Source organism: Marasmius oreades, chromosome 7 (genome assembly GCF_018924745.1).
Source record: "Marasmius oreades isolate 03SP1 chromosome 7, whole genome shotgun sequence".
Classification (NCBI taxonomy): Eukaryota; Fungi; Basidiomycota; class Agaricomycetes; order Agaricales; family Marasmiaceae; genus Marasmius; species Marasmius oreades.
Genome location: NC_057329.1, coordinates 2001413 through 2014153, shown reverse-complemented (window position 1 = coordinate 2014153; position 12741 = coordinate 2001413). Strand labels below are relative to the sequence as shown.

The 12741-nt window shown below is 48.2% G+C and overlaps 5 protein-coding genes across 5 annotated transcripts; 3 read left to right on the top strand and 2 right to left on the bottom strand.

Moving 5' to 3' along the window:
- Window positions 1–28: 28 nt before the first annotated feature.
- Window positions 29–2008, bottom strand: E1B28_011381 (uncharacterized protein; the record flags this gene model as incomplete). Its single annotated transcript, XM_043156409.1, has 7 exons — window positions 1956–2008; window positions 1870–1909; window positions 1412–1815; window positions 928–1355; window positions 549–874; window positions 387–498; window positions 29–329 (listed from the first exon to the last, which is right to left on the bottom strand). Exons 1-7 carry the CDS (start codon window positions 1956–1958, stop codon window positions 29–31), a joined length of 1614 nt encoding a protein of 537 aa, XP_043006196.1. The 5' UTR covers window positions 1959–2008.
- Window positions 2009–2067: 59 nt separating this feature from the next.
- Window positions 2068–2729, top strand: E1B28_011380 (uncharacterized protein; the record flags this gene model as incomplete). Its single annotated transcript, XM_043156408.1, has 4 exons — window positions 2068–2144; window positions 2212–2337; window positions 2426–2591; window positions 2652–2729. 4 exons carry the CDS (start codon window positions 2068–2070, stop codon window positions 2727–2729), a joined length of 447 nt encoding a protein of 148 aa, XP_043006195.1.
- A 467-nt stretch (window positions 2730–3196) lies between these two features.
- E1B28_011379 (uncharacterized protein) lies at window positions 3197–3685 on the top strand. The gene is made up of 3 exons (XM_043160788.1): window positions 3197–3332; window positions 3389–3454; window positions 3511–3685. The coding sequence occupies exons 1-3, from the start codon at window positions 3261–3263 to the stop codon at window positions 3670–3672; spliced, it is 300 nt and encodes a 99-aa protein (XP_043006194.1). The 5' UTR covers window positions 3197–3260; the 3' UTR covers window positions 3673–3685.
- A 1646-nt stretch (window positions 3686–5331) lies between these two features.
- On the top strand, window positions 5332–10337 carry E1B28_011378 (uncharacterized protein). Its single transcript, XM_043156407.1, has 9 exons — window positions 5332–6391; window positions 6452–6586; window positions 6637–6768; window positions 6821–7001; window positions 7054–7173; window positions 7233–7460; window positions 7518–8407; window positions 8459–9458; window positions 9513–10337. Exons 1-9 carry the CDS (start codon window positions 5387–5389, stop codon window positions 10091–10093), a joined length of 4272 nt encoding a protein of 1423 aa, XP_043006193.1. The 5' UTR covers window positions 5332–5386; the 3' UTR covers window positions 10094–10337.
- On the bottom strand, window positions 10338–12732 carry E1B28_011377 (uncharacterized protein; the record flags this gene model as incomplete). The annotated part of the gene is made up of 5 exons (XM_043156406.1): window positions 12641–12732; window positions 12254–12591; window positions 12056–12195; window positions 11824–11995; window positions 10338–11767 (listed from the first exon to the last, which is right to left on the bottom strand). Exons 1-5 carry the CDS (start codon window positions 12670–12672, stop codon window positions 10338–10340), a joined length of 2112 nt encoding a protein of 703 aa, XP_043006192.1. The 5' UTR covers window positions 12673–12732.
- Window positions 12733–12741: the final 9 nt, after the last annotated feature.

Genomic DNA, 12741 nt, shown 5'->3' with positions numbered 1-12741 from the left:
CTTCGGGAAGGAAGTGTTCGTCTCGGTATCATACAACAAGATACTGATCGGAACTGAGGATGGAATCTACTGAGAAAGGAGGGGGGTCACCTCCAGATATTTGAGCGACACTGGAAACGTTTACTCCTGCCAAACTACCTTGACCAACGAAGGTCACTTCTACGGGGAAGAATGCGCCAGCGTCGTCACCACCCACACTGAATATTATTGAGCCCGAGCGAGTATCATCATCCGACGAGATTCGTGCTGTGGACCAAGAGAGGGAGTGCGATGAGGGGTCGAGCGACCAATCACCAGAGTTCGAGGAAACGGTCGGATAGGAGCCGTCACTACGAGGTGAGAAGTCAACGTTTGTCTGATATTCGGTACACGAAAGGGAAACGTACGGGAGGGGGATAGAGATGACGACATCATAAAGCGTGATATTCTCGTTTTCAAGCTCGTATTCTATGCTAACCTCACAAGTACCGTCATTTGAAGGAGTCGGCCAACAGTTGACTATTGGAAGAGGTAAGGAGTGATTCTTGAGTTGAATCCAGAAAACATACTTGAAAGGGGAACAATACTCTCATCAGTGCCGGCATATCTCCACTTCAAGACAGCTAGACTTTGACCGACAGGGAACGACCGAGACGGGTCTTTCAAGGCCACAATACGTTCTTGTCCAGGGACAAACCTGGCAACATTGGGATGCTGTTTGAATTGTAGACTGTTGCCGCTGAAGTCCGCAGAGGGAGGTGCGAGGGTTAGGCGAACATTTGCACAAGCAGAATCGGTAATTAGGAGATTCATGTCCCCTTTCAACTCCATTGATTGTATGCCACCGTCACGCAAAAGTTCCAATGATATGTGCTCTCTGATATTGATATGGACGCTATCGATAGTTGTGTCAGAAAAAAGTAACGATACGATAAACAAAATCGGGACCTTTGTTGTTCAACTTCGGGAATGTTGCCTCTTTCGCTTTTGGCCAGCGCGGACGATTGCGGGGTGACAGCAACGGGGGTCGGGGGCGCAGACATCTCGGTGACACCAGGCGAGCTAACAGGTAACATCTCCCCTCCCAATGCATCCAGTAGTTCCGCTTGCTTCGTCTTTTTACTTCCCAACTTCATACCGGTGCCTTTGAATGCAGGGGCACGAGTCGTAGATGGAGCAGGAGATGAAGTGGTAATACGAGCAGGAGTAGGGTCTGGCGCATCAAATCGTGATACCGGAGAATATCCAGACATGTTTCCGGAGAGATAGCCACTGCCACCACCTCCAGAAGCAGCTCGCCGCTGTTGTTCACGACGTTGCATTTCCAGTTGTTTGGCACGGCGTTTGAGTTCTTCTTTTGCTTCGGCTTCCTTGTTCTGTTATGGCCAGGGACGTTATTCTCTGAGCATGAAGATGGATGCCACTGACATACCCTGGCAATAATATCCTGTATTTTTTCTTCGTGACTCTCCATCTCTAGCACACTTCTGACCTGCATCAGGTTCACTTGCTCTCGATAACCAAGACTGACGACCTCGTCAAAAGCACCAAGAATTTCGAATGCTTTATCTAGGATCTCTCTCTCATCTGCGGACCGACACAGGTCAGAAACGACCCTAGCAAATAGATGGAGTGTATCGATGTCGAGCAAAATATTCGAAGCTTTATTGGTGATGAGAACGATGTAAAGGTCCTCCAATGGTTGATACACGTAACGAACGTCCGTTGTCTCGACACTGGTATGTTGGGTGTTGGTGGGAATAAGTTTAGGGAATGAAGCTAGAAGGGACTCGATTCGTGTGCGTGTCATATCGCGAAACTGTCGAGAAATGACGGCTTTCGTATGGTATTCCTGAGCACAATTGGTTTGCTGATGGTAGTGAGACATACCTTTGCCGCCTTTTGTACATATCGAGGCTGCGAGAACGACCTGAAGCCCACTCAGTACTAGAAACAGATAGCAAGAAATGACAAACCATTCTTGACGGAAGTGCTCGCCTCGCGTACGTGTCAAAGGATGGAATGTCACGCGTGCTGTGACACACGAGTGACAACTTGGGCTATTCAGGGGAACTCGACCGCAAAAGTATGGCTACATACAAGCTACATACTAGTAGCTCTGTCTACTTCCTTCATACACGAAGCCGCGAAGCTGTCGGAACAAGGTCTCGTTACAATAAGCTTCATCAGTCGGCCCCACTTGGATATTTACAAGCTGGTGTAGTGTGACAGTGAGGCGACCGATTCTCCCTCCATCCCTATCAATTGGCGGTTGTCTGAAAGTATCGGACTGACCAAAGGATACCAAGCATCCATCCTGAATGCCTCGAAGATTGAACCTCAAAAGCTCGTCAATACGTGAGTAGCTTTAACCTAAAACTTCGTTGTAACCAGCCGTATATCCCTTCTAAAAACCGTGCTCATCCCTTCTTCCTGTCTCCCGCAGTATCCTCAATATTATCGAGAGGAAAATATTTGTCACCACCGAATCTACAAAAGTTGCAAAATCTTTTCCTCCGGCAGTACACCCTCTGAGGTCTGAGGATCCCTACACGCCGTGTACAAATATCTACAAGACGAAGGACAACAGGTTTCATCGCATCCGTGTTAAGGTACTTCTCAGTTTCAGTCTACATTCTAGCAGGACCGGCCCGATGCGCGTGTATTACTAGCTAGACGCTCACCCCTTCCCAAACCACCATGGAATCCCTCGCAAATACGCTTTGAGACACGGAAAGATCAATTCTTAATTTTCGAACAGAAAATTGCACAGTCCGACGCGGTTTCTTTGGACAAGGTAACGAATGAATATTACCGGCAAGCTGGGACTATCTGCCCGAGTACTGACGAGTAAGGCAAAGCCTACGTTCATGTGGGATTGTTTACCACAAACCCAATTCATCACGGAAACCGTCTCGGTGGACTTCACCCGGTACTGGAGCTGCTTGATCATCCTTCCCGTCCACTTTTTGGGCTGGAAATGGTCGATCTGTCGCGATCATCGGTCATCGCCGCCCTTACGATTGTCCGTGAACCCTGCTGAGCTCGGGCGTCTTCATCGATGATATGCAAATGTTAGATTCTGATTTGTGTTGGGGTAAATGCCACTGCTCATCTGGAACTGAAGAAGAGGATCGAGCAAAATTCAATGACCCGATAGCTGAAGCCGATGTAGTCACTGATGGTTCTTGGCCAAGCGTCATGTAAAAATACGGATTTGGAAAGGACGTTATTCTTGCAGTGACGGTTGACCTCAGCGAGGAATAGGATCGTCAATATGCATGAAAACTGCTATGATTAATTGGAATGGCCCTTTGTCGTATCCTCCTGGACGACAACAGATCAGTGTGGCAGTACATTCTTTTTTCTTTTCATTCATAAAGGGCGCATTTTCTCATCGCATTTACAGCATTGCAGAATATGGACCACGGAGAACGCAGCCAGGGACTCCTGTGTTGCCCAATTCCGAATTTTGGTGCGTTTCGATGCACTTGAATCCTTCTCAGGATTAATAAAGTATCCTATTTCTAGTACGTTGTGCGACTTCGAGCCTTGATCGGGCGAGCGGATAAGGGAGGGTCATCTTGTAGTGGACGTGAGCAACACGTCTTGCCCATTCAACGTGGACTTCTTACCCAGACATCAATACCAAGTCACTATTCTCGGTGGCTCATCCGAACAAGCCTCATTTAAGCCTCTGACGTTTGGGAAAAGCTCTGGTCACATTACGGGGCGACGATACCCGCAATGTCGGGACTTTTTAAAGAAGCATACAAGAAGAATAGTCCTGACTTGTTAAAACCTTCCTTTGTTGAGGTTAGGAAAAACAAACGTTGGAAGTGACGGTACGGTTGAATCTATTCCGCAGTTCTCCGATGGAAAGGTGAAGTTGAGGTTTAATATTGGGTGTAAAGCGAATGGAGTGGATAAGGCTACTCGGATTGATATCAGGATTTGATGGCAGAGGCGATTACATGCTGGGATCGTAAGGGAATTCATCTGCAGTACAATGGACTGGATTTCTGGTGTTGATGGTAACGGAGTAGCGGGTATGCACGTTGGCCTAGGCCGCACAAGTTGGCACACGGCACGTTGCTCTGGCCTCTCATTATTGCGAAGGTTAGGGATGTTGCACGCACGTTTACCTTAGGTTACCCCACCATTCTGCGTCCCGCACGTTACTTTCCTCGTCTCCAGGATCTAGGATCCGGCCGATGGGTGACAATACGTGCATGTACTTATGTATTCGCGCACATTTGAAACGGCGGTTTTCCCAACTAGCCTTGGCACTCACGACTAGCAACTTGAAGTTTCAACGTTTTCAACACCTAGTCTCATCTAAAACGTTTAGCTTGACGAGGCCTAGTCGGAGTTGTCAAACCCGTCCGGGCTTCGCTTTATCCATTAATTGAGTAAGAGCCGCTCTTGCGCTAAACTCTGTGATCTGTTCATTACTTTAGAGTTCTAATTTTGACTGTAGTACCACTGTATTGATTTGGTATTGATACTCATTCACCCTTCAATGACGCCTTGGCTCTGGTATACAAAAGGCGCTTGGAAGGCGTTAGTACTTGCTCAAAGCCTGAAGCTGTATTAATATCTCTTCTCGTCAGGGCGCACGAGTGGGCAGTGCATCTGTACGTTCAAATCAACCGTGGATCGATGCTTCAAGCGCTCAGTGCAAGCGCCACACTAATAGTCTGCGCCCCAACATGTGTGGCGCCTTAGATACTACTCAACTGCGAGGCGCTCCAGTCTTTTGAGTACACTGACGAAGTAAGCGCGTTTTACCACTTGCCGTGACATCCCTTGCACAGCGTCTAATACTAATATTAGCCTTTGCTTTTGAACTTTCTCGTGTGGACCGAGTACGACCTTGGGGCTTGTCGGGACCATTTCAAAAAGCTCTACAGCTGTTCCCCATCGGAGTAAGAGAGCTGTTACATAACAAATGGACTGTGAGCAGATTTTTTGGATTTCGAACTCAGTCTAAATTTGATTGCAACCAAATCTCCCAACTTCTCGTATCCCTTCAAGTTACTCTGCGTGGAATACCGTCCGATGTGGCGTTGGAGGTGAGTTCGGCACGAGTGATGCAGTGGCTGTCTGCACGTCTCAGCAAAAGGTCGCTGAGCTTTAAGAGGAGGTCTAAATGACAGAGGACCCTTCCAAGGCTGCTGGGTCCCTCCTTGGCGTTGTGGAACTCCTCGCTTTCTACACGTGTTGCTGTGTACGGGGTTTGGTACATGTACTGCGCATACCAATGAAGCTGTGACCCTTGGCTATCTACGTCACGTTGTGACGATCAGATGCTTGGCGCTTAGCCTTATTTATGCATTTATGTAAGGTCAACAGCTTTCTGTTCTACAACTGTTCAAAATCCATTTTCTCGTTCATTCCTCCCTCGATGTCCCCGTCGTCGCCCAACATTGTCATTCAGTCCCCCGACGCTGATCCCAACGACGAGCTCGCCCATTCACCCCTATCACCACCTCCCATTATCATTCATGACAACCTTCTTTCTCCCACCTCTGCACATCCTCGTGGTTCCAATGCGTCTGTAGACTCGCCCACCTCACCTACGCCCACCGCCTTGGAATCAAATGATACTTCTTCCATTCTTACTATACCACCGTCACCCACCCTCTCCAACAAATCTTTAGAGCCGAAATCCACTCTCGCCCTCAGACACAACCAGCCAGATTCTTCTAGCGGAATGGGTTCTCTCTCAATGCTTTCGCCTGATGGCCATCGTCGCAAAGGCAGTACAGCAACGTGGGTCTCTACAGACGGTACAGAGCCTGATTCTCATAGTATGGGTCGCGTCGCAAGCCCAGGGATGGAGCTTTCACATGTCAAAACAAACACTACCGAAGCTACACGAGTCCATGCTACCAATGACGAGCCATCAAGGAGACCAAAGAAATCAAAGAGGGAGAAAGCTATAGAGGATGAGGAGAAGCAGAAGCAGCTTGCTCTTGAGCAGGATATTAATGTCGACCAGACTCCGTTCAAATTCAAGCCTTACGAGCTCGCTCACATGTTCGATCCCAAGAGTTATGAGGTCCTCGAGAGCTTTGGTGGCGTGAATGGCGTGGTACGAGGGTTAGGTGTGGAATCATCGCGCGGCCTAAGTCCGGATGATGAAGGCGCGGTCGACGAGGGTGGACGACAACGAGGACCAAGTCACGACCCCAACTTGCCTGAAATTACATTGACCGAACCAGGCGGTGGTCAAGGTAAAGCTGCTTCTGCTTCCGACTTGACTAACAGCGACGACTGGGACAACTCAGCGGCTTTGAAAGCGTCTTTTGCACAACGCCGGCACGTTTATGGCGGAAATTCTTTGCCTACTCGTAAAGCAAAGAGTCTGTTCGCCCTCATGGCAGCAGCAATGAAGGACAAAGTCTTGGTGAGTCGACCATCTGCCTATCGTTCCTTCCATCTTATATTTTTTGAAACGATTTTCTAGATACTTCTTTCGATTGCCGCAGCCGTCTCTCTCGCCCTCGGACTCTTTCAAGATTTTGGTACAGCTCGTCAAAGTAGTGAGCCTCCTGTGGATTGGGTCGAAGGCGTGGCTATCATCGTAGCCATCGTTGTTGTGGTAAGTGTCCCCTCGATTTCAGCTGGCTACTTTATCTGACAGTCGTCTAGGTCGTGGTCGGGTCTCTAAATGATTGGCAGAAGGAAAAGCAAGTCCAAGCTCTCAATAACAAAAAGGATGAGCGTGGAGTGAAGATAATCAGAGGTGGGCAGGAGACCGTTCTTGATTCCAAGGTGTGCCTTGTCAGTTTCTCCGTTCGGACACGTTCAAAACCTGACTTTGTTGGCATTATAGCAAGTTGTCGTTGGAGATATTGCATTACTGGAACCAGGTGAAATTGTTCCTTGTGACGGCATATTCTTGTCAGGACACAATGTGAAGTGTGACGAAAGCGCTGCTACCGGAGAAAGCGATGCTATAAAGAAAGTGGCATGGGCTGATTGGACAGCTATGAGACAACGAGAGAAGGAGGGCGGTAAGGGCTTCATTTATACCGGAAGTGCGAATTTCTTATCTTCTTTGCCAAGGTCCCCATGTGAACCATACGGATTGCTTCATACTCAGTGGTAGCAAGGTTCAGGAAGGAATGGGAAAATACCTCGTCGTAGCAGTCGGCCAAAAGAGTTTCAATGGCCGTATCATGATGGGTAAGGGCGTCATATCACAAACCCCTTGTGCGAGAGTAGCTGATCAACCTTTCAATCAGCTTTGCGTGGTGACGCTGAGGCTACCCTATTACAGCTCAAGTTGAACGATCTTGCCGAACTCATCGCCAAACTAGGTTCTAGTGCTGGTCTCATACTGTTTATCTCCCTCATGATTCGATTCTTCGTTAACCTCCCTAATGACCCACGCACACCCAACGAAAAGGGAATCACATTCGTCAATATTCTCGTCATCTCCGTTTCCTTGATTGTCGCCTCTGTTCCAGAAGGTATTTATCTAGTTTTCTTCATGGAAAATCCGCGCCTCAAATTTCTATGATGAACAGGTCTTCCTCTTGCTGTGACTCTAGCACTTGCTCTCGCAACCAAGCGAATGACGTATGAGAATCTTCTCGTCCGTGTCTTGGGGAGTTGTGAGCAGATGGCGAACGCCAGTGTTATTTGTACAGACAAGACGGGTACCTTGACGCTGAACGATATGACTGTCGTTGCAGGGAGTCTCGGGATTCACTGCAAGTTTGTTCGCAAGTTGGAGGACAACGCCGGGAGGACGAACGCTGGGGACTGTCTTGAACAGGACAAAGATAAGGACACGGACACGGGCACAGACATGGGCACGGACAACCATCTGATGGCCACCCTTGAAAGGAAACATAAAGACGACTTCTCACTTGATCAATCACAGCTCGACACTGTCCTTTCCCCTTCGTTGCAAAAGTTAATCAACGAGAACATCGCTGTCAACAGCACCGCCTTCGAAGACAAGGATCCTGCGAGTGGCGAACCTATCCTGGTTGGGAGCAAGACAGAGACGGCGTTATTGAAATTCACAAAAGAATTAGGTTGGCCTTATTTCCACAGTATTCGGGAGACGGTTGGTGCGGACAAGAATGTCGTTGCTGTGTATCCGTTCTCGAGTGAGAGGAAGGCAATGGGTATCGTTGTCAAGACTGGAGACGGCAGATACCGGTTGCACGCAAAAGGGGCTAGTGAGATTTTGAGCAGGAGGTGTACGAGACATGTGGTCGTCGGGAGGCCTGGGAAGGAGTTTCCGGAAGATGCCTCGATTGAAACAAAGGAAATTGGAGAACTGGAGTCGGACAATATCAGCCGGACCATCATATTTTATGCTAACCAGACGTTACGAACGATCGCTCTGTGTTATAGGGAGTTTGAGCAGTGGCCGCCGAAGGACGCAACGATGGAGGACGGTGAAGTGAGTTTTCCCTGTGCGGTCATTCATTCTTTCATTCTGATCATCTTACAGCCCACCTGGGAATCCCTTTCCACCGACATGACTCTTATCGGCATCACTGGTGTTGAAGATCCTCTACGTCCTGGAGTTCGTGACGCTGTAGCTCAATGCCGTCGGGCTGGTGTTACTGTCAAGATGTGTACTGGCGATAATGTCCTCACAGCTCGTTCGATCGCGGCACAGTGTGGTATCTTCACTCAAGGTGGTATCATCATGGAGGGTCCAGTCTTTAGGAAGTTGTCTCAGTCTGAGATGATTGAAATTGTACCCAGACTACAGGTTCTCGCTCGTTCGTCGCCCGAAGACAAGAAGGTTTTAGTCGACACCTTGAAGCACATTGGAGAAATAGTTGGTGTCACCGGTGACGGAACCAACGACGGTCCTGCCCTGAAGAGTGCACATGTTGGTTTTTCCATGGGTATCGCTGGGACAGAAGTGGCAAAGGAGGCTTCTGATATCATCCTAATGGATGATAATTTTGCATCGATAGTCAAGGCGATAATCTGGGGTCGTGCTGTTAATGATGCCGTCCGCAAGTTTTTGCAGTTTCAGATTGCCACCAACATCTGTGCTGTCATCATCACTTTTGTCTCTGCGGTCGCATCTGGAGAATCAGAGTCAGTTTTGTCCGCCGTGCAGCTGCTTTGGGTGAACATTATCATGGACACCTTTGCTGCTTTGGCCCTTGCCACGGATCCTGCTTCAGAATCCCATCTCGACCGCAAACCTACCAGGAAATCTGCTCCGTTGTTCACTACCCCGATGTACAAGCAAATCATCTTCCAGGCTATGTATCAGGTCATTATCCTCCTCATCTTCCATTTCCTCGGTCTCAAAATTCTCGGCTTGGAAGACAACGAGCACAATCATAAAATCGTCAAGACACTCGTGTTCAATGCATTCGTATTTTGTCAGATCTTCAACTCCATAAATTCACGGCGACTGGACAACAAGCTCAACATCTTTGAGGGTATTACTCGAAATTGGTATTTCGTCGCTATCACTGTTATTGGTACGCATGTTCCCCCCCTGTAAATCTCGTTCTGATTTTCTCATCGTCATACAGAAATCGGAATTCAAATTCTTCTTGTTTTTGTTGGTGGCGCTGCTTTTACCGTTACGCCAATAGGCGGTCGTGAATGGGGAATTTCTCTTGCATTGGGATGTGCTGCGTTACCGATCGGTGCCCTTATCCGAATGCTCCCCGATGGACCGTTTGAGAGGACGTTCAAGCGATTAGGTCTCTTAGGACGAACGAAGAACCTTCCAACAACGTCTCCAGATCAAGAAGAAGGTTGGTTTGGAGCTGCCTCTTTGGTCCGTCACAACCTTAGAACATTCACCACACTACGTGGAGGTCGACTTCGGGCGAATTCCTTTGTCGCCAAAAGCCGTTTAGCACTTCCTCGACACAAGGAGAAAGAAACGGAGCTTATTGGAGTTTCCTCTATACTTGCCATGGCACCGACTCTGATGGCGGGATCTATCGCTGCTCGAGGGTATAACGGTGACCTTTCGGACCCGGCCTCTCAGGATCCTTCGAAATCTTCTGCCGCTTTATGGGAAGGCAAATTGCAACTACATCCAGATACGTCTCCTGACGACCCCGCGTATAAAAAGTATGGAGGTGATCAGAACATCGGATAAATTCTTGAAGGATATGCCGGCGATAAGGATCCGAGGAAGAAGCGGGAGTTGGCCAATGTACATAAATGAGCACGAACATATACGAATCTCACATCTAGTGTGTGCAGGGACCTTAATTATGACCTATTATAATTTAGACACGCACAAATCGCGTTACGATCTCAGTAATACTCCAAACGTTGTCAATACATCATAATTCAACTTTACGGGAGTTACTACAGGAAATATTATAGCTAGCATGTGATCAATCGCTCTCAATGTCTTCACCATCATCAAACAAAGTTGGTCCTTGCCAATGAGTGAGTTCCTGTCTAGCGAAAAACGGGTAACGCGACGGCATGCTAGCATGTTCATCTTCTGTTTCGCAGACTTCGGGGTCTCTTGGCTCTTGAGGAACGTCGCCTCCAGGAACTTCTGTTCCATTATTGGGAAGGGCAAGAGGAGCAGGAGGCGTAGGGTATCTTGGCGGTGAACGAGATTCTTTAGCAAGTGGAGACGCATGCAAATCACATAGCAAATCACCAGAACTCCCGGAGTGTCGTTGAGCAGGAACAGCAGCGGGTGTCGCTATATCGAAAGGCCGATGGTTCAGGAGTGACGACGGTAGAAATTGACAAGAAACGTCGAAAGTAGGAGTGATCTTATGTTCACGAGAGCTGGATTTGGCTGCAAAAGAAGAAAGTCTGGAAGGTGTATCATAGCTGAGGAGGCGTTCACAGTCGAAGTCGAAAGTGTTGGTTGATGCAACTTCCCGAAGCCTGTGACTCTCGGGATATTTATTTTGTGCGGAATGGAAGGATATTTTATCAAATCTATCAGGCGTCCTGGTTGTCAATTCAGACGTAAGATTAGAACTATAGAGGGACTGAGAATTTTGCATATCGACCACGGCCATCAAAGGGGAGGTGGAGGAATGGTTGTTATATTGGGTTGAACGAGGGCGAGAATCCAGAGCTTTACATGGTTTGGAATGGTTTTGAGCCCTGTGTCCTTCCGTCCCCGCACCATGGTCATCATATTTGTTATCTGTTTCCGCGATAGATAGAGCAGGGAGTAGACCGAAACTATCGCTGGCATTCAATTCACCTTCGCTGTACGTTTCTGTGTCATCCAGATCAGAATAACAAGAGAACAAGGAGTTCAGCCGAGTCTGAGACGACTGCGTCTCATCCATAGTGTGGCTGTCAGCAATAAAACTATGCAGGTGATTGTGTTGTTCATCGTCGCAAATAATTCCTTCGCCTTGAGTAGGATATTCAGAGAACAAGGAGTCACGCTCGTACTGTTGGAGAGAACCTGCAGAGAGACGCTCTGACTCTGACGAGGGACTAGGTATTTGTTCCAACATGGCGCTGAAGTTTCTAGTTTTCGGAGCATGAGGGCTCTTCTCAACTCCGAGGACCAGGCCGACGACTTTCCACGGATCTTCGTAATCGAAAACGTTACCAGAAAACGAGAATCTCCCTCTCGTTACAGAATTGTTACGGGCCGAAGGAGAAAGAGGTTTTCGAAGAATCCGATGTGAATAGCAGTCTGGTTGATCGTTGGTGAGGGGGGTAATACCCAAGGAGACCCAGTGCTGTGTTTGAGGAGATGATTTTGCTTGTTCGAGGGGTGAGGGATAGACATTTTGATACCGGGGTGAACTGTTTCTATTGCGATTCACCATCTCAACTTTTATCGTGCGCAATTATGAACTTCTGGTCAGTACTACGACAGGATGCACTTACTGGCTTCAGACGGAAAAATCCCATCGGAGTAGTCATGGTCCACTGAACCACTCCTGGAGTTGTGGAAGGAGGAATACGAAGAGACGTTGAAATGCCTCGTATCATCATCTACTAATCTTGAAGATGAACTCGAAGTACGAGGTGCAGAGGATGGGGGTAAAGGAGAAGAGGCCTTCTTAAATGATGACGGTCAGCACTTGGATGAATGTCATATCCACATGTATTGACGTACATAGTATTTTTTTGGTACAGGAGAGGACTCGGAGGGTGAGCGTCCCCTTTTCGGTCGCATAGAGGGGACATTTAGCCTAGAAAGTCCTGCAAGGTCTGATAAGGCAAGAATTTTGTCCATGGCGGCTCTCAAAGAGATGGCTTTCTCGGCATTCATTGATCATTAGCCGGTAGAAAACCAGGCAAGCAGTCCACACACGTTCAGTGGTATCAATTGCTTCGAGGACTCTAGAAGTCGTGCTGGAGGACACTGGACTAATATGCTGCCCACAGATCTTCTTCAGCCGATCTTTCGAAGTCGGTGTGTAGGGTGCTACATGAATAGGTTCTGGGACGAAAGTGTGCTGTTCGGTTGTTTCGTGTATGCGTTTCTGGGCGTGCGCAAAAGTGAATTCAGAGATGTGACGGGTCTTCGGAGGTTGCGACACGTTGTCCTCCTCTGTCGGTTTTTTGGAAGCAAGATTCAAGCGTTGCTGGCCGAAAAAGCGCTTTTGAGCTCGATTTGTCTTATCCTTTGCTCGCGAATTCGCTGCGTTTCTGAGCCTCTTCAGTTTGCCTTGTTGGTGAGGTAGTGATGGATAAATACCTCTTTCCACCCATGTAATTTGCTCCAGCCATCACACGGAGACGAGTCGAGAATTAGTGCGCTGAACGCCGACTGAGGAAAGCCCTGGCAAATTGATCGGT